The following is a 20,789-nucleotide window of genomic DNA, read 5'->3' as shown; positions in this document are numbered from 1 at the left end:
ATAATAATAATAATAGGTATAATATTGCAAAGTGCTAGGCTGGCATTATAGATTAAAGGATTTGTGGGGCAGAGATGTGTGGGAAACTTCATCCATATTTTTAAATGCTGAATATTTATGTAAAACGCCACATGTTAAAATCCATGGATCAAGGTTTCCATTATAGAGGTTTTTTGTCATACTATATTCTGAATGTTTATTTCAAAAATTCAAGTTAAAATGCTAAGTTGTAAGTGGATTTTAAAGGGGTAGGTTATATGGTATAGGAAAGCAAACCATGGTACAAGAGCTGGAGTTTTGCGAATGGGTGGGAGAAAGGGCATGGTTTCAGAAGACAGATAAGTTCATTCTGATAAAGTTTAGAGAAGTTACTTTTTGGGGCCACAGTTCCCAGTATGGCCAGTTATCATGGACCCTTGGGATTCTGGGAGCTGTAGTATATATAAAAAGCAACCTTTCGATTTTCTACTTTCTTATGGCTGTAGTTGACAACCAGTCAAATAGATGATCTGTCAAGTAGATGTAGCCAGTTATTCAGTGGTTTTTGCTGTTGTTGTGAGCTGGCTCTTAGAGTATGTATGTTACTTAGTATCTCATCAATATTTTAACTGCCTCAGATATTTCTCTTGAAATGATATGAAAGCTCTGTTTTCAGCTGAAAAAACTATTCCCTCTGTGGCCACTGAAGAGTGATGTAGAATCAAACAATCTTAGAGTCAGATGGGACCACAAGGGCCATGTAGGCCAACCCTCTGCCATGCAGGAATATACATCTAAAGCATCCCTGAAATATCCTCATCCAGCATCTCTTTAAACATCTTCAAAGATGGAGAGTCTACTATCTTCTGAGGCAGTTTATTCCACGGTTGAACAGCTATTACAGTAAAAAAAAGTACTTCCTAATATTTACATGGAATCTCTTTTCTTGTAATTTGAATCCATTTGTTCATGATCTAGCTTCTGGATCAGCAAAAAACAAGCTTGCTCCATCATCAGTATGACACCCTTTCAAATATTTAAACATGGCTATCATGTCACCTCTCATCCTGAGGGAGCTGGGTAAACATACCCAGCTCCCTCAGTCGTTCTTCATAAGGTTCGGTTTCCAGACCTCTGATCATCTTGGTTGCCCTTCTCTGGACACTTTCAAGCTTATATCCTTCTTGAATTGTGGTGGCCAGAATCACAAGTTTGTCAGCTGAGGTCTGACAAATGCAGAATAGAGTCTCACTACTAAATAATAATAATAATAATAATAATAATAATAATAATAATAATAGGATTTATTTATATACCGCCCAATCACTGGGAATCTGAGCGGTTTACAACAGAGGGGATAATAGACAGTTCCCTGCCCTCAGGCTTACAATCTAAAAAGACACGGCACAAAAGGAGAAGGGAATGGTGAGGGGGGGGGAGGGGATCATGTCCAGCATTCTTCTCTCCCTCTGAGGCCTGGACCAAGGCAGATGGACCAGAGGGAGGGCTCTTCTTCTTCAGGCTAGCCCTGATGGAGTTGGGCCAGCCTCTTCTCTCCCTCATAGGCCGACAGATGACAGTTAAGGAGGGAGGAGCCTCTTTCTTCAGCCTAGCCCCTGATGGAGTTGGGCAAGCCTACTCTCCCTCCATAGGCTGAAATATGACAGTTAAGGAGGGAGGAGCCTCTTTCTTCAGGCTACCCCTGATGGAGTTGGGCCAGCCTATTCTCTTCCTCATAGGCCGAAAGATGACAGTTAAGGAGGAAGGAGCCTCTTTCTTCAGCCTAGCCCCTGATGGAGTTGGGCCAGCCTATTTCCCTTCATTTGGACAGTATACCTCTGTTGATGCAGCCCAGAATTGCATTGGCATTTTTGGTCACCACATCACACTGTTGACTCATTTTGTTTGTGGTTTACTAAGATCCCTGGATTCTTTTCACATGTACTGCTTTAAGACAGGTATCACCCATCCTATATCTGTGTATTTATTTTTCTTACCTAGATTTAGTACCTTACATTTATCCCTGCTGAAATTCATTTTGTTAGTTCTGACCTAGTTCTCCAGCCTGCCAAGGTCATTTTAAATTCTGTTCTGTGTCTTCTGGATTTTAGTTATTTCCACCTAAATTAAGTGTTGTATGAAAATCTGACAACCATGCCATCTATTCTGTCTTCTACGTCATTAATAAAGATGTTAAACAATACTGGGCCCAGGACAAAACCCTGAGGCATGCCACTATTCACTTCTCTCCAGGATGAAGAGCAACTGTTGGCAAGTACTTTCTGAGTTCTGTCTGTAAGTGAGTCACAGATATACAAACTGTAACACTGTCTAGCCCGCACTTAAGCAGCTTGCCTTCAGGAATACCATGGGGTTACTTCTCAAAAGAAAGCCAGCATGGTGTAATGGTTTGAACCTCTATGCAGATCAGAGTTTGATTCCCCACTTTGCCATGAAAATCCACTGGGTGATCTTGGACAAGTCATACATTCTTAGTCCCAGAGAACCCCTTGATGGGTTTGTGATAGGGCCATCATAAGTTGGAAATTACTTCAAGGCATACCACAACAACAAACTTCTCAAAAGCCTTACTGAAATCAAGATATATCACATCCACAGCACTCCCCTGATCTATGGAGCTGGTAATTGTATCAAAAAAGAGATAAGATGTTCTTTAGAATTATTTGCAACTGTACCTTCAATATCATATCTTTATGAAACTCTCATGCATCACAGACTTTCTTCCCTTGGAGAATTTATGACAATGAAAATCTTAATAAAACTAGCTTTCCTGAAATCCAGAGTGTTTCGAACTATGTTTGATCCCCCCTTTTCCTCTTTATATCACATCCCTAGACTACAGTCACAAGCAAAATCCACAAAACAGCAATCCCTTTATTGGGGCAACCAAAATGCATGATACAAGCTTTTGAAGCTTCACTGGCTTCGTCATCAGGCAAAGATGTTAAAACTAAATGAGGAGAAAGAAAGAAATATGATGATGTTGGAATCATAAGCCTACAGTTTGTCAAGATGTTGTTATAGTTGTTCTCAGTTAAAATGGTGCAGAGGGATATCCATATAGGTAGAGGCCATTCCTCCTCCTTGGCCATGTGGGCTCTGGGAGACAAAGAGTAATACTGTAGAGTCAAGAAAATAAAAGAAGACAAGGTCAGTTTTGCCCATGGATCCTACTATTTCCATTCCATTGACCCATCTGGGTGGGTTAGGTTCACATCCAAAATAGCTGACCACCTGGATGTTTCTTCTACCTTTTGAACAAATAAATTGTCTACAAGGTAAGTGAGAAATTTGTTGGACCTTACAAGTGTGACTTCCAACAAATATCAGGGTAGTTGACGTCTCCCATTACTGCATCTGTCCTCTCTGAATATTTGGTCATTTGTTTTAGGAAGGCATCATAAACATCTTCAGTCTACTAGAAACCTACAATGAGGTCACTGCTATTTCTCTTTAATTTTTACTCAAAGGCTCTCAATCTGTCTTCTGTGCTGTAGGTTATGGGTGAGTGGGTTCTTGTATTTTGACCCAATTCCTGTGTATCATTCAGGTCATTATCACTAGTACATAGTGCCCCCGTGCTCTTTGGATTTCTGTCTCCCCCACCCATGTAATTCAGTTTAAAGACCTCCTGATGAGATTTGTAAGATCCTAACAAATACATTCTTTCCAGCTGCTGTGAAGTGCAACCCATCAGTAGACTTTAGTCTAAGAAGCCAGAAATCTTTCCTGATGGCATCATCTGTTGAGATAGTTCCTGTATTTTTCTCCGTTTTTGTGGGCTACGTCCTTCAACAGAAAGGAGCAATGATATAACAACTTGTGCCCCAATGTCTATTAGCTCCCTCCCTAGAGAATCATAGCAACATAGTTTCTTGTAATATGTTGAAGGCTATATGTTGCTGTATCTTTCATTCCAACATCTATCAGGAGGAAGTAATGATTAGTGGCCTCAATGAATCTTATCAGTTTGGCTTAATGAATCTTGTCAGCTTACATCTAGGACATATATTATTTAGATAGCTTCTAAGGCTCACACATCATTGCTGCTTTTCTGAAGGGAATAATCTACTACCACTTCAGGATTTGTTTTCCCTCTGGAAATAGGCAGTAGCTCTTCCGTCGATAGAACCCTCCAAGATCACCTCCATGGTTTCAGATGTGTGAGGCTCTTGTCCCTGTCTCTGTGTCTTATAATCACCAATCAAGGGGAGAGCTTGAAATTAGTTGTAGCTCCAGGCTTCATTCTTGATAGTTTTACTTCTGTATGTCACATTCCTACAAGTGTCTTCCTCCTGTGTTTCAGAATTGCCACCTTCCTGAGAAGCATCCTCCATTTCTTGCCCTTCTAGAAGAGTCTGCCCTGCTCTTTCCAGAAAAGCTTAATTCCCTCTGATAACTTGAAGTGTAGATACACAGTCCTCAAGCTGCTGCACCTTCTCCTCCAACAGGGCACTTACACTTGGTGCAAGTATTGTATGGCAGATCCTCTGGTGAGAAAGCAAACATGGCAAAGGTGTTGCAGGTCACTACAATAGCTTCATCACCATCCATGTTCTTCATACCATATACTTAGTGGCTTTCCCGTTAAAATCCCCTTTGAAATGACCACAAAAAATGCCTATTTTTCTGTTCCATGCCCCTTAGACGATGTACTCAGTGACAGTAGACAGCCTACAAAGACCTATATGCCGTACGTCCAGACTGTCTGAAAGATGGTATCTGAATCTTCAAGAGTTTTAAGATCTACAGAGGTAGGCTTTTGGTCCTGCCACTATTTCAGATTCACTTGGTGAGGACTCTAACGAGAGCCTTTTCAGTGGCTGCTCCAATGCTTCGGAACTCTCTTCCACGGGAGACTAAGCTTGCCCCCTCCTTGCTTTCCTTTTGCCGGTGGGCAAAGACTATATTGTTTAATCAGGCTTTTAATATGTAATCAGTCTCAGGGAGGCTTCTTATTAGGGTGTGTCAGTGCTTTAATTTTTGTATCCTTTTAAATGATTTTATACTGTTTAAAATGAGATTATTTTAATTGTTTATAAAATGGTATTGTTGGGTTTTAACTGATTTCTTCTGTGAGCTGCCTTGGGTCCCATTCTGGGAAAAGGGGGACACAAAAATAAATAAAAAGAAAAACAACTACGCAAGTCTCCAAATAGCTTAGACAAAACACTCAAAACAAACATTTCCTCAAAGAACACTCCAAATCTAACAAGTACAAAACCCTCCCTCCTTCCCTAAATCACAGGACAGGCCCTTGCCCTTGTGGTCCTTTGAGGTTGTTCCCACTAAGAGTGCCTCCGCTTTAGTGTCATGTCCTTTGGCGGTGGTGACCTCAGTGGTGCTGGAACCCAATATTTATTCTGCCAGCTCTCCAACCAATTCCACCCGGGGCAGAAACAGCTGAGTCAGCTTCATAGACCTGAGTCTACAAGGAGGTAGTTGTTTCCAGATATCCCATGGGTGCAGCAACAGCTACAGCAACCTTGGATTATAAGCATCAGCAGTGAATCAAAACTTTCTTTTGACCCAGATCCTGTTTGTGGTGAATATCGGAACAGAACCTGGGAAATCCAGTTTTAAGTCCCCATTGACCCATGAAACTTGGCCAGAGAACAGAGCATGGGAAATAAGATGAATTTGGGCAAACTTGGCAACATTGGCTAATCAAACAGTCTTTCTTTCTGTTATCTTGACTCACATCATAGGGTTTCTATACAGCAGTGATTACCAAAGTCGGTGGTACACTGCCCTGCCCCCCGAGAGCAGAGGAAACATCCGGGGGAGGGGGTGTGAGGCAACAGGGGGGCAGCGAAGAAAAGGGCTAGTAGGGGGGCTTCCAGTCAAAGTACTGGCATGCAAGAAAGACAAAAAGAACCAGCAACATTTAGGATCATAGTGGAGATGAGGAGTATGGCTGCAGGGGAGATGTGGCGACCAAAAGAAACATTCACATTTGGGACCCCGCTTAAGCATTCTAAGTTTTGCCTGGACATGACTGGCAAGTTGAAGCTGCACTGCTGCTCCTTCTTTCTTTCGTTGAATAGGCCAAGAGAAGAGGTAGCAGATGAAACAGTTTTTTGTGGGTTTTTCGGGCTATGTGGCCATGTTCTAGAAAATTTTCTTCCTAATGTTTCGCCAGCCACAGATGCTGGCGAAACATCAGGAAGATTTTTTTCCCCTAGAACATGGCCACATAGCCTGAAAAACCCACAAAAAACCATGGATGCCATCCATGAAAGCCTTCGACTTCACAGATGAAACAGTGTTTGTGTGGGGAGAAGACCTGAAGCTGTGTGGGGAAGAAACATCTCTGGGGAAAATTGGGGACGAGTATCTGGGGTTGATTCTTCAAAAGAGTCCTTCACTCCTCTTAGATTGAGTCCTTCCTTGCTGGGAAGAAAAGAGGTAAGCTGGCTGCGTCCCTCTCTGCCCTGGTGAAGAAAAACTGAGAATCCTTCTTTGCCAGGGAAGAATTTTGCATCCTGTCACCTTGAGAGCAGCAACTGAACAGCCGGTCAAGCAGTGATTGAGGAGTCTTTCACTCATTCTGGCCTTTGTCATAAGGCCAGTATGGACAAGAGGCTTCTTGGTTACGGCTCAGGCAGATGCTCAGTTGCTGCCCCCAAGGTGACCAACTGCTTGGTTAGTGCTCAACTGTAATCAGTCAATCGATCTTTATTGCTTTTGGCCAATGGCCATTGCAAAAACCAAAGTTAAAAAAAATACACATAAAATTTCCATAAAACCAATATATCATGAATTGTATCAAATAACAGAAGTTTAACATTAACAGTTATGGGTAATTTATATGACATAAGTATGTTAAAATTCACAGTCGAACTCTTTTAGATCAAATTATCTCTGTTGCAGGGAATAGCTGTCTCTGCTACGTATTTCTTCCTGGTCTTTTTAGCAGCAAGGGCAAACAAGGCTATGCACCAGGCCACATTTATCTCCTTATGGACACAGATAAAGTATTTTTTCTTGAGAATTCAAAAAGACTTTATTATCAGTTAAGGGTAAAATAAAATGTTCCCTAGGATCTTTATATAAAGGACAATATATAAAGGTAAATAATGTACCAAGTCCTCTGAATAGGGGTAGCCAACAATACATCTCTTTTCATTTTTCAGAACTTTTTAAGCCTCCCCTCTCTTTCAGCTGAATCAAACATTAAGTCTCAGTTCTGTGAAAGCTCGATGCAACTGGGCAAAAGTCAAATTGTTTAAATAATCCAGGTGATCACGGAATTGCCTAAGGCTATAATATAAAGGGGCACATGAAGAGTCACAGACAATATGTAAATCTGCAAGTGTAGTGATTTCTAATATGATAATATTTATTTTTACCTTCCTTGCAGGATATCTAACCCTGCCAGTTTGCTCATTGAAAACCCATACTTAGTTATTAATTGAGCTGCCCCATGAACCCAATTATTAACAGGTAATCTATTATTAAATTCCAAAAGACATTTTTGGTAGTCTAGAAATTGGCATCTCTTAAACCAATAACACAAGATCCATTTGTTTATTTGGCTTTCCAAAGTTGGAACAAAGGTTTTGAGACGAAATCATAGCACTTAGGGTATCCCTAGGAAGTCCTAGTAATGCCCTTAAAAATAATTCTGAGACACTTCCAGACCTAGGACCTTAGGTATGCCCCCAGATTTCTGCTCCATAAAGTATTTGTACCAGATTTTTACCTTTAAAACTGTTAGAGCAGTATTTACTAGATTGCCTCTGTTATTAACAGCAAAGCTCAACGTTGCTTTAGCTGATCTATGAGCTTGAATTTTAGTATTTATCATATGTTGTTTCCATGAGGCTGATTCAAAAAAGAAAATTCCCAGATATTTAAAGGATTTAACTTGTTTTATTATATGTTCATCTAAATGCCAGGAGTGTATTTTAGGGTGCCCACCAAACACCATAACCTGAGTTTTATTGTAATTCACTGTCAAGACATGTTTTTTTTACAGTATGATGAAAATCTGGCAAGCAAATGTCTTAAACCCACCTGAGTTCTAGATAAGAGAATGATATCATCTGCATACATTAACAGAGAAAGCTTTTGATCCAAAATAGTAACTGGAGTATACTGTAAGCTCTCTAACTCCTTAACAATATCATTAACGTAACAATTAAATTAAAAGGGGGCTAAAATACAGCCCTGTTTGATGCCAGTATAGGTATTTATTTTGGGGGTAAAATTGGGGAGTATTTTTGTGTGTTGGGGTGATGGTGCTAGGGTTGTCACCCAAGAGAAAAGGGGTGGTAGCCCATAAAGGTTTGGGGACCACTGCTGTAGATAGATGTAGTGCTATAAATGCCACCTGACATCATTGGATGAAAGATGGAACATAAATGTAATTAATTAAAATAAGTAAGGATGGCTCTAAGACAACATTCTTCTGGTTTTCTTTAGCTTCTGGATTTAGGAATTCTTTGTAGGCATTAATTTACTTCTTCTCTGTGACAGCCTTCCCTGACCTGATGTCTTCTAAATGTGCTGAACTATCATTCGCTTCATCCCACTAGAGGGTATCAGGCTGGACAGACTGCTGTGTGAATTTGCCTAGTCCCCTTTCCCTTGCTATCCAGCACAATCCATATGTCAGGGTCTGTGGTTTTAATATTAAAAATATACAACTTCTGTCCCTCCTCAGTCCACTTCTGGAATGAGGAACCTATAGTGTTGCACTGTATTTCCCAAGACCTCTCCTCACTTGCCCCAGCAAGGATTCAATGCTTTTCATATTTTGGTCTTGGACTTCAACTCCCAGAAGCCCCATGCAGTGTAGTCAGTGGTGAAGGATTTGGGGAGCTGAAGTCCAACACACCTTGAAAACAAATTTTTTAGAACCACTGATGTAAAATATATTGGGCAGGCAATGGAAGCCTCCTTGCTTTGTATATATTATTTGTGTGAAGTATTTTTTTTTCTGTCTGATAACAGGTGTTCATAATATAAAAAAAGGCCACAAAGATTTTGATCAGTGCCAAAGACAGTGGTGCCATGGTGGATGTTCCACCTATTAATCTTTGAAAGTCCTGCTACAGCCATAAGGTAGAAGCAGAGTCACCTTTCAGAGGTGCAGTGCTTCCTTGTACAGCAATAGGGAATTGGCTATTAATGTTTTCTGCTTTTAGCCTCAAATTATATTTTTGCAAGATGCAATTGGGTAGATAGTCCCCTTAAAGTTTTGCATACATCTGCTTCAAAGTAAGTGCCATTGAGTTCAGTAGCATTTACTCTTCGGGTGTTGCAGTAATAGGACTGTTCTGTCAGAAGCCAGTTTCCAAAGCGGTCTGCTGCTGCATAGTAACTTCTTGATGTTGGCATCATATCTTACTTAGATTTGCAGTACAGTTGTCAAACTCCTCCTGAATCTTTCTTTTTTGTTCTTGTGCCAGAGGACACACTCATGTTCTGGAAAGGAATTGCTGATGTGGGGTTGATGGAAGAAGTTGTCTGCAACATTCAGAAGGAGATAGAAGAGGTGCTGAGAGGTGTTCAGCAGAGACTTGGCCAGTCATCCTTCCAGATTACTGGTGGGTAGGTCAACAGTAGTCTCTGTGTTGATATGAAGTAATTATCAGTGTATTAGACCTATGCCATTTTATTAAAGATATTCATATATTCAGGGTAGTGATTGTAGCTGAGTGGAAGAGCACATGCTTTATATACAAAAGGTCCCAAATTCAACCTTTGGTATTCCCAGATAAGGCTGAAGAAGAATCATGTTCTTCATGATTCTGCAGAACTGTCACAGGCTAAGCTATACTCCATAATAAATATGAATAATGCAATAAGCCCGATTTTCTTCCTTAGTACAAAGTAGGCAGACACAGGCCCTATTTAGGTGGAGACCACTACAGACAGGGTGGGAAAAGCCCACAACAGTTTTTTACCCCTAGTACAAAGCCTAAAAAGAACAATTACATTGGTGTGGATCAGTCCACACACTTACTTTGAATTAAGAGCAAAAAGAGCTTAGTACATGGAACATATCTAATATAGTATGTACTAGTTTAACCATCAGTTTTATCAGCAGTGGGTTACATAAACTTATAATTTTACTTTGATGGTCCTGCTGTCTTTATTAATTCAATTGACAGGCCACTCCACAGTAACAGAACATTAATCACACCAGATCCTTTTTTTAAAAAACCTCCCATAAACATCAACTCAAAACATTAAAATTTAACAACGTGGTGAAACAGAGATGGCTATTGCAGCTTCAAAATGTGATCCATGAAGTCCCCCAAAGCCCCACGAACCTCAAAACAATTAAATAATAATAATTTTGGGAAATGTTTGCCGCCAATCTCCCACCAGTGGGTCAAAGCCTCTGCAAAATACAATTGTTTCTTCCCTCCTCTGCCCACCACTTGCCACCCAAAGCACAACATTTCACCTTCCAGCTGTATCAGGTGTGCCTGTAAGGCCTGCTGGGAGGGATAAGGTGAAAACTGGCCCACACTCCCTTCATAGGTACCAACCCTAACTAAAGCAACACAAAAACCATCTATGGCTCGAAACAGATGGGCTAAAAAGTATGGTATCCAGACACTTTGGGGGTGTGGCATGCAGACAGTGCACACTCCTGAGACGGCCAGAAGCTGCTCCGAGGCCACTTATGGCGGTCTGAAGCTTCTGGAGAAAGGAGCAGTGAAAAGTTGCCTTACCGATGGCTCGTTTGGAACCATCATGACGGCCTGCTTTAAGAGCAGGTTGTCCAATTGCCACATTCCCTGGCAGATTGCAGACAGAGCAGCCTCTGGCTGCTCCAGCCTATTCGTCTGCTTTGCCTCCATGAAACAAACTAGAATGGGCAGCCAAAACAGTGATAATCATAATTTTTTAAAAAACCTTTGACTGGCTCTAAAATGGCATAAACAAGGCATGAACATTGTTGTCAGTTCTTTCTTCCTTCCTGCTGTTGTTTTATCAGTCTACAGTGACTGTAGCTACCAGTGGCACCACCTTTCCGCAGTGGTGGGATTGCATCCTCCTGTGAGGCAGGAGGCTATGCTGGTGGCCACAATGCTGCTGATAGGATCTCCCATGTAAGACAAGCTTTTGCTGAGGAGCAAGACTAAGGGGTGAAACAGATGGCCCTGAAAGGGCAGCTTCAAGCTGCCTCTTTTGAAGCCAGATTTCAAGCGTGCAATGGTTTTAAGAGACCCTGAAAAAAGAGGTTTCATGCAATTCTCATACTCACCATAGTCCTAAAGGGCATTGGTTGCTGGTCATGCCAATATTTTGACTGAAGTCCCCTTTTTCCTCCTCATCCCTGTGGATCTTTCCATCCCCATCCTCCTGGGACAGTAATGCCCTTTTTGGGAATCAGGGAGCTAGAGGTTTGAATGGAAATCTAACTCTACTACACTACATTGATTCACAATCTGTTTCCATAAAACATATTTCCACTTTCATAAAACATAAGGTGCTGTATATGCATAAAACTATTTGCATTGAGATGCTTAGCTTCTGTTCTTTAAGACTGCAATCCTAAAAACATGTTTCTGTATGTTAGCTGCACAGAATATAGGAATAAACCAATTAGGTTGCATGGACCAGATCTTTATGAGATGGTTTGGATGGAGAATTAAAATAATGCTTTGTAGCTTGCATTTGAGGGAACATGCTTCTGAATGTGAGTTGGAACAACAAGAGGAGAGGACTAATGGCTTCATGTTTTGTTTTGAGGTGTCTTATACCACTGGAGGGAATCAGTGGTATAAACAGACCTTTGGTATGATTCATTTCAGCTCTTCTTAAGAGTTTTAAGGAGATTTTCAGCACTGTCCTCAACAGTCAACTTCCTTACGCTGCTTTTAATTATACACTGAGGATCATTGCCTGTTAAGCGTAGGCAAAAGATTTCTGGACACCTACAATCACATCCCCCCCCCCCATGAGATGGTATCTACCTCATAAATAAGCATAGAGTAATTCTCAAGACGACTTTGTGTACCACCATCTTTCAAAGAATATTCATAACTCTGTATCTGTGTGTATGCAAGGGATCTCTTCCATCATTCTTAGTATTGCCATCTAATTATAATTTGCAGTTTCTTGTGCTCAGTTATGACAGTCCCATCTGTTTTTTAAATTTTGTAATGTGGGTGCTTCATGATATAGTCAATATCAAATGCAACAGTTGTAGAAGGAATATGTAATCCTAGCAAATGAAAGAGTCCCAAGGTATTGCTACATGGATGCTGAATCTCCTTTAGAATATAAAACAATAATTCATGGAAGATTAAAGGAGCATCTTTTTTATGCTCTATATCGGTGGAAACAAGGATGACATTAAAAGGAGACTGAACAAATTTATGGCTGGTAAGGCTATCAATAGCTGTTAGTCAGAGGCAGTATACCTGTAAATGTCAGATGGTGGTCAGTGGGAGGATGCTGTTGTACTCTGTCATGCTTGTGGGCATGGGCTTTGTTGTCTACCATATGGACAGAAGACTAGACCAGATAGGTCTTTGGTTTGATCCAGCATGGTTCTTCTCATGTTTCTGTAGATGCTGCTGTCTTAAATAATGTTGCTCATACTTTTGGTTTGATGGACACAGTCAAGAAAGTGCTGGACAACAGGAAAAACCAAACAGATCAGGGGGAAGAGCAGTTCCTTTTTACTTTGGCAGGTATGTTAAAGATTGGGAACACATTTATTGTGGTATTCTAAACCCCTTAATTTATTGTTCAAGGAGTGTGTGCTTGTTTCTTGTTTTGTTGCATAGAATACATTCATCAACACTCACAATTTTCCTTCTATTAAAACACTGCTCCCCAATCTAAGTTACTTGTATATCTTTTAAAATGTGCACTCAAATTTCAGTCATGTGATTAATGCCTTTTTTGCGTATATGTACATCTTTTCTCTCATGTATTCCATTTTGTAGTTTTGCTATCTATTACCAGTGATAATGTTTCGACTTGTTTTCTGTGTGTGTTTGATAATATTTAGTATAGTCACTTCTCAAAAATTATTATTATTTTAATGACTACTTCTGTATCTTTGACTTGTGTTCTAGTACACCATTTTCTGTATACAAACATGAGAGTCCTGCTGTGGTGTTATTTACTGTCAAGTCAACTTCGACTTATGGCAGCCCTATCAGTGAAAGGCCTCCAGTAGCCCCTGTCATCAACTGACCTACTATTTTAAGAAATACTTTTGATACCATAATAACATGATGCAGAGATTTATTTATTTCTTTATTTCTTTATTTATTTATGGTTTTTATACCCCGCCCTGCAGCCCTAATGGCTATCAAAGCGGCTTACAATTATTATTTTTGGACATTTCCATGTTATTTTTAATTTCTCAATAGGGATTGATGAATGATTTTATGTTTGGGGGAGGGTTGGGGGTTTGGGGTTTTTAATTGTATTTAAAATTGTATGTGATTTTATCCTGATATTCCTGTAATCTGTTTTGATTCTTTCAAGAAAAAGCGGAATATAAATAAATATTATCATCATCATCATCATTATTAATTTTAATCTTTTCTGTATGTAGCTTGGTGGGGAGGAACACCATATTTGGGGAGGGGGATATTCTTGGTGGTTTTTCTACTTCCACTCATTTCTCTTTTTATGTTCTCTGAAAGAATTGGAGTTGTTTGCAGAAACAATCTGTTCTACCCACCTTTCATACTTTGGATGGCAGCAATAACGACTGAAAATGAATCTCTGCCAAGAAGCTGCTTTTCTATCCATGTGGAAATATCTTTATTTTTCATCCTTTTTTTTGGAGGAAGGGGGGGTGCTATATTCCTTGCAATATTCAAATCTTGTTCTCAATTGCTTACACAATGCATTCTTCTTGCAGACCTGGATCGCCAGCTGGAAGAGCAAAAGAAGCTGGTCAGGGATCAGAAGATCAAATCTCAGACCATTCAGAATGTGGTCCTAATGCCTGTTAGCACTCCAAAACCTCCTAAGAGGCCCCGGCTGCAACGTCCAGCCTCAGCCACTGTCTTGAGCTCTTCAAGCCCTATCCAGCAGCCTCAGTTCACTGTCATTTCACCGATCACCATTGCACCCATGGGACAGCAGTTCTCTGTGAGTAACCTTCCCATGGCAACCATCAGCCAGAGCTCTAGTCCAGTGACTGTCCACACTTTGCCATCAGGCTCACAGCTTTTTCGCTATGCCACTGTGGTTTCTTCCTCTAAGACCAGCTGCTCCAACTCAGTGACCCTTCATCCATCTTCAAGCTTGGCCCTGCTCAGTTCAGCAGCTATGCAGGACAGTGGTGCCCTTGCCAATGTGGCCACTATGGTGAACCCTGTGGAACTGGTGGCCATGGAGTCTGGACTGACTTCTACCATCCAGGCCATGGATGGTACTTCTGATGATGGACAAACCATCATAGAAATAGACCCAGCACCTGACCCAGAAGCTGATACAGAGGAACCAGGGGCCAAAGCTGTGATTCTGGGGACAGAATTGAGGACTGAGGAGAAGATGGTGGCTGAGGTTGATGAGCACCAACATCAGGTCCATAATGTAGAGATTGTGGTCTTGGAGGACTAGTCAGAAAGCCAGATCATTACATTATTTTGATTTATCATCTCTATCATTTGTTTGATCATCTTTTATTTTTGTACAACCTTCTGGGTAAGTCCCCATGAATTTTATTTTAAAAAACACACTCAGTATTTTTAACATGGGGAAGAACATGGGAAAGATCCATGGGAAATCATTCTTAAGAGGTTGTAGAGAAGAACATTCTGCCCCATCCTAACCAGTCCAGTAGAAGAAAAACAAACCCTCACTGTTATTGAGATCACTCTGTGAGTGATTACAGGGTAAAGACCCAGGTCTGAAAACACATTTTATCACCTTGTTTAAATAAATAGAAATTCATCCAACTGTTGGAAGAGGGCAGTGTTTGGGAAACAAATTCCATATTTGCTCCTCAGCTCTCAACCTTTGTAGAAAGGGTGCTAGTATTTTCTGTTTGGCAGGGAGAGTTATTAATAAAACAAACTCTCATTATTAAAGCCCCACTACAGTATACTGTGGTTTTTGTTGTTTTTAAATTTTAATTTTTCACCTTTCAGCAGCTCATGTCTTTGAACTGTTTTTGCCCATGTGTAGCTTCTGGTATCAGATTGTCAACTCCTCGCTTTCAAACCTTTTCTGGTGATTTATTTTTCCATAGGGGCTGTTTCAAGACTTTCAATGCCATGTGTGCCCGTGCATGCATGCGCGCACACACACACGCGTCTATTCACACAGAGAGAGAGAGGGGGGGAAGGATTGGACATAGCATCCAAGAACCACCTGCTGTTTGGGTATAGCATTGATGTCCTGGATGTATCAAGTGTGGACTGTACTGTTGCATGCTGGGAGAGCTAGACTCAGCAGGCTGGGCATACCCACTGTTTCTTGCATGCTGGGAACCATACTAAGCTCACTAGCTCTCCCTCTATATGCGTGTATATGTTTGGTGTTTATAACCTTTTGAAGAAAAATAACTGATTTTCAGGATTCCAGCTGACACATCACTTCAGCAAGGTGAAAGTGTCTGATCTCTTTTCCAGTTGGGCTGGAAATATATATATATATATATATCTTTATAATTTTTTCCATAAGGAAAGAAGAAAGAGTGAAGAAGGGGTTTTTCTTCCTTTCCCTTTATTTCTTAAAATCTTCAGAGTGAGAAGTCTTGTAGGAAAATCCATTTGGGTTGAATTATTTTAAACACAGTAACAATATTGTGAGACAAAGAGAGAGTGCTATTTGTTTTGTTTTTGCATTAAAAAGTCATATGGAAGCAAAAGAAATATGTGGGTTTTTTATTCTGTTTATATTATGTTCCCTTCCTCCTCTTTTATTTATATAACAACTCTGTGTGATAAGACAGGCTAAGAAGATATGACTGAACCAAATAAAACAATGTATTTTAGGTGGCACAATCCTCAGTTCTAATCAACACACTAGCCTTTACACTAGGAGGAGGGATCATGCAGCCTTTCAGATGTTGTTGATTGCAACTTCCAGTATTCCTCACCATCGGCTAGGTAGTTAGAGCTGCTGGGACTTCCAATCCAATAACTTCATGATTTCCACACATTCTCCTCCTACTATGAGTAATTTCTTTTAGCTCAAAGATCATGCACAGTTTCAGAGACCTTCTTGATGGTTTCAGTGATGGGCATGGTAAAACGGTGGGATCATACCAGCATCATTTGGTTTGAACCTCTTAGTGCTAGTAAGTCAGCCATTTCAGGCTTCAAAATTTAACACAACCTCTTGGCATATATGGAATTTAAACTACAGCTTGTCTTGATTTTAAACTTAGTAACTTAGCCACTGTATTACCTCAGATCTTAATGGTTCATTGTGCATAACTTGGATGAATTGCCCACTCTCTTCTCAGCGAGGTACATTGGGTCCTTGATATCCGCTGGGATTTGGTTCCAGGACCTTCTGTGAATACCAAAATCCATGGATGCTCAAATCCAATTAAATATAATTGCATAGTAAAATGAAGGTTTGATTTTACATAAAATGGCAAAGTCAAGGTTTGGTTGTTGGATTTAAAAAAATTTTTTCAAGCTGTGGATGGTTGAATCCATAGATATAGAGGGCTGATTTTATTTTGTCTTTTTCATAATAAAACGACAATATGGTATACAAAGATTACTTTTAAACACTCCCAGATCTAGACAGTGACCAGCTCTTGGCAACTTCTGTACCTTTCTGGCCTGAGAACATAGTCCTTTCATTAGCCTCTGATTCTGAGGATGTTTCCCTTCCATCTTTTCTTGTGCAGACATGCAGGAGCATGAGAGTTCAGAAACAGCGACACACTTAAGAACTGCAATCAGCATCCAGCAGGGAATATGGAGTTAGTGTAAAATCATATTTTAAGATCTCAGTTGAGCATAGTCTTTTGCTAACAGCATCTTTGTCTTGCTCAGCAAGAAAATGTTCATGATCTTGGTTGCTGCTCACCTGAACCAATCAGGATTAAGCCAATAGTGAATAGGCTTAATCTGCCTTCATGTTCCATGACCTGAGTGACCCAACCTAACATACTTGATTTGATCCCATTTACTTTACTCAGATCACTTTGACCTACCTCTGCCTCCTGGTCTGATGTGCCAAACTTGGGCAACCAGGACAGTGAGGAGGGCAGTTCAACCAAGATATGCAGTACAGAATCCAGAAAGGTGCCTTCAAAGCATTTTCAAATGAAATGTGAAAGTCTGTTGCTGCTGTTGTGTTAGATATAAGATAAATGGCCATAAACCAGATCTGTAAAATATGTTGTGGGGAGTCAACAGAGGCAATATTGGAAATGCAACAGCTGGACAGCAGTGTTATCAAGTTTTCTTAATTATTGAGACACTTAGGTTCACCAAAAACAGTACTGTAAGAGCATCCTCAAAGACACTTTTTACTGCCAGGCTTTTTTGCGCAAGTGATGTCAGATAGAGAAGGAAGAGGATGGTGATGAAATCTCTGGTGATGCTGTTGCTGTTAAAGGGATGCAAAATGTATTGGATGGTCTCATGAAATGGAGTTACAAAGTATTAGAATGTAATCAATGGAGAAACAGTGTCAGCTACAAAAAGAACAGGCTTTCTATTTGTAACTGTGATTATTCAAAGGTCATCTGTGAACTCACACTTATGGGTCATTCTGCACCTGCACTGAGATCTTCAGAAGCTTCTAGACCTGCTTTTTGGAGGTAACCCCACCCCCTCACCTGCACCATAAAAGCTGTGCGTTCCTGCGAAAACCCAGTTCTGAGTCCATCATTAGAAGACCAGAAGAAAGGAAAAGCATAAAGAGGGAAGGAGATTAGATTGTGCAAGTTCACAGATATCCATTCAAAGAATCACTGTTACAGATAGGAACCTGTTCCTGTTCTTCTTTATGGTGTTTGTAACTCACACATATGGGAGAATTTCAAGCTAAATTCACTGAGAATGGCAAGTCATGCTAAGACTGGTGACAGCATCATCCTACCAAAGGCAGCATCAGCGTGGGGCCTGAGCACCCAGTCTGTAATGAGACAATAATGAAGATGGTTGCAGCCACACAGCCATTTGGCAGAGTTCTGGGAGAGCAATCCCTCTGAGGTATGCCAGTGAGATGGCTGTTTCCCGAGTCGAATGAGTCTTGATCCCTTGCGGAAGAGGTTTCCCAGTAAGTGTAGATGAGGGGGATAGTGTTTACTACTGTGACAGAGAGACAATGAGATAAAATTGCCTTTTCTTTCCTATATGTGCCAAAGGCAGCAAACAGCCAAAGAGACTTCCTAAACTGATTGCTGCAAGAAACAGAACAGGAGCACCTATCTAATGTCTAAGATGGAAAGGTTGCACTCGAGATCAGAACATGGGATTGCATGAAGGTGGGAAGCATTGGTGATTAGCAGAAACAGGCAGGAAAGATGTCTTAGAGATAGGGTTGCCATAAGTCTGGACCTCCAAACCGGGACAAATGTAGGACAAATGTAGGACAAAATTTTCAAATGGAGGGCACTTTTTTTAAAAAATGGAGGACACACGAAAAAATTTGATGGGTTTAAAAAAATGTTAATATAAATACATGTTTCTTAGGCATGATCAAAATGGAGGACATTTGGACATTATTCCTAGACAGATGACAGAAATGGACTTTCCCTTTCTGGCCACCCCCCCATTCCAAACAGCACATTTGGGCATTGAACATGGCTTTACTTAACATGGCAATCTCTTGCATATTTCAGAGGCTTATTCCATAACCAAACTCTTTGAGTTTCACACTGAATATGTCAAGGTGATTTAACAAGAAGTGGGTTTGCCCTCGGATTCAACTGTACTTCTCAGAAGTGTGTACTTGGTCAAGGGACTTTGGGTTTTTTTCACTATGCATGAGTTTGTAAAAATGAGAGTAACTTACATTGGTTGTGCCTCAGAAGCTGGCTCATTTCATCATCATCACTATCCTCTTCCTCCTCCTCCTCTTCTTCCTCCTTGTCCTTCCTCCCTCCTTCCCTCCTTCCTCCCTCCTTCCTTCCTTCTTCCTCCTCCTCCCTTCCTTCTTCTCTCCTTCCTTCCTTCCTCCCCCTTCCGTCCTCCCTCCTCCTCCTCCCTTCCTTCTTCCCTCCTTCCTCCCTTCCTCCCCTTTCCTCCTTCTTTCCTCCCTCCTTCCTTCCTTCTTCCCTCCTTCCTCCCCTTTCCTCCTTCTTTCCTCCCTTCCTTCTTCTTCCTCCTCCTCTGCCTCCCAGCCCAGGCCCAAGTGGAGGAGGAGGTGGGTGGCTGCCTTGGCGTGCTCCCCCCCACCTGCGCGCCAAGGCAGGAGGCAGGCAGCCAGCCACCTCCGCCTCAGCCTCCTCCTCTGCCTCCGCCTCTCAGGCCCAAGGAAGTGCCCAGCGCGGAGGCGCGCCAGGCGGAGGAGGCGGTGGGTGGCTGCCTGCCAGTGGCTGCTGCCTTGGTGCACACGCGCGCACAGGGAGCACCAAGCCAGGCAGGCACCTCTGCCTCCTCCTCCGCTTGGGCCTGGGCTGGGAGGCAGAGGAGGAGGAGGAAGGAAGGAGGGAGAAAGGAGGGAGAAAGGAAGGGAGGCTTGGAACGGAGGAGGAGGAGAAGGAGCTGCGCATCCTGCGCACACCCGCACCCCCTCCCCACCTCTCCGCCACCCTCCCCCCACGCACTGCCTCCTCCTTTGCTTCCCAACGGAGGAGGAGGAGGAGGTGGGTGGCGCAGCCACGCGGGGAGGCAGGGGAAGGTGGGTTGGCGCTGCGTGGGCCTCAAGCCGGGGGCAGGGGGCCAAACCGGACCGTGACCGTGACGGCCCCCCCAAAAGCGGGTTTGTCACGGGGGCCACCGGGTTATGGCATCCCTACAGAGGACTATTTTGACCCTTTGAATGGACAAGTAAAGTGGTTATATATTGGATGACATTAGCTCAAAAATCCAAGTAGACCACAAGTTGAACATGATTCAGCACTGTGATGCAGCAGCTACCACTCTATTCTGCTCTGGTCAGGCCCCACCTGGAATATTTAGTCCAGTTCTGGGCACCACAATTCAAAAAGGACATTGAGAAAGTGAAGCGTATCAAAAGGAGGGTGACTAAAATGGTGAAGGCTCTGGAAACCATGTCCTATGAGGAACGACTTAGGGATCTGGGAATGTTTAGCCTGGAGAAAAGAAGGTTAAGAAGTGATATGATAGCTCTGTTTAAATACTTAAAGGGATGACATACTGAGGAGGGAGCTAGCTTGTTTTTCTGCTGCTCCAGATAATAAGACCTGGAATAATGGATGCAAGCTCCAGGAAAAGAGATTCCAGCTCAACATTAAGAGGAACCTCCTGACAGTAAGGGCTGTTCGACAGTGGATCAAACTCCCTTGGAGTGTAGTGGAGTCTCCCTCCTTGGAGGTCTTTAAGCAGAGGCTGGATGGGGATGCTTTGATTGAGAGTTCCTGCTTGGCAAAATGGGGTTTTACTGGATGGCCCTTCTGGTCTCTTCCAACTCTATAATTCTATGAAATCTAAACTTCATTGTAAAACAGCAAGCTTTATCCAGAAACCAAAGCAGTTCACAGTATGGCAGTGTTAAGACTAAAGCCATTTCAGTTACACAGTACATTTAAAAGCACAAAGCATTTCAAACATTTTCACATGCACAAACCCCATTCATTGCTAAACCAAAAAATTCCTCTTCGCAGGATAGCTCCACTGTTTCATTTCATATGAGGCATTTCCACAGAACTGACCTAGACAGCTCCCTTCACATCTTACCTTCACATCTGTTCA

General features: G+C 41.7%; 1 protein-coding gene and 1 long non-coding RNA gene across 6 annotated transcripts in view; one reads left to right on the top strand and one right to left on the bottom strand.

Moving 5' to 3' along the window:
* Positions 1–15,035, top strand: part of GMEB1 (glucocorticoid modulatory element binding protein 1) — a 45,131-nt gene extending 30,096 nt beyond the window's left edge. For 4 of the 5 annotated variants that reach the window (XM_042439847.1, XM_042439848.1, XM_042439849.1 and 1 more), the window contains exons 8-10: positions 9,417–9,554; positions 12,540–12,662; positions 13,853–15,035. In XM_042439847.1, coding sequence (XP_042295781.1) covers positions 9,417–9,554; positions 12,540–12,662; positions 13,853–14,559 — 968 coding nt within the window. In that variant the 3' untranslated portion in view covers positions 14,560–15,035. The remainder of the gene's footprint in view (positions 1–9,416; positions 9,555–12,539; positions 12,663–13,852) is intronic. The other variant, XM_042439851.1, reaches the window with a different exon arrangement.
* LOC121915529 lies at positions 13,568–18,970 on the bottom strand. The gene is made up of 3 exons (XR_006100719.1): positions 18,928–18,970; positions 16,354–16,461; positions 13,568–13,866 (listed from the first exon to the last, which is right to left on the bottom strand). It is a non-coding gene; the product is annotated as an uncharacterized LOC121915529 (long non-coding RNA).
* Positions 18,971–20,789: the final 1,819 nt, after the last annotated feature.

Source organism: Sceloporus undulatus, chromosome 9 (genome assembly GCF_019175285.1).
Source record: "Sceloporus undulatus isolate JIND9_A2432 ecotype Alabama chromosome 9, SceUnd_v1.1, whole genome shotgun sequence".
In the NCBI taxonomy this organism is placed as follows: domain Eukaryota; kingdom Metazoa; phylum Chordata; class Lepidosauria; order Squamata; family Phrynosomatidae; genus Sceloporus; species Sceloporus undulatus.
Note: the sequence above shows the minus strand (reverse complement) of the source record. Positions and strands in the feature narration are given on the sequence as shown.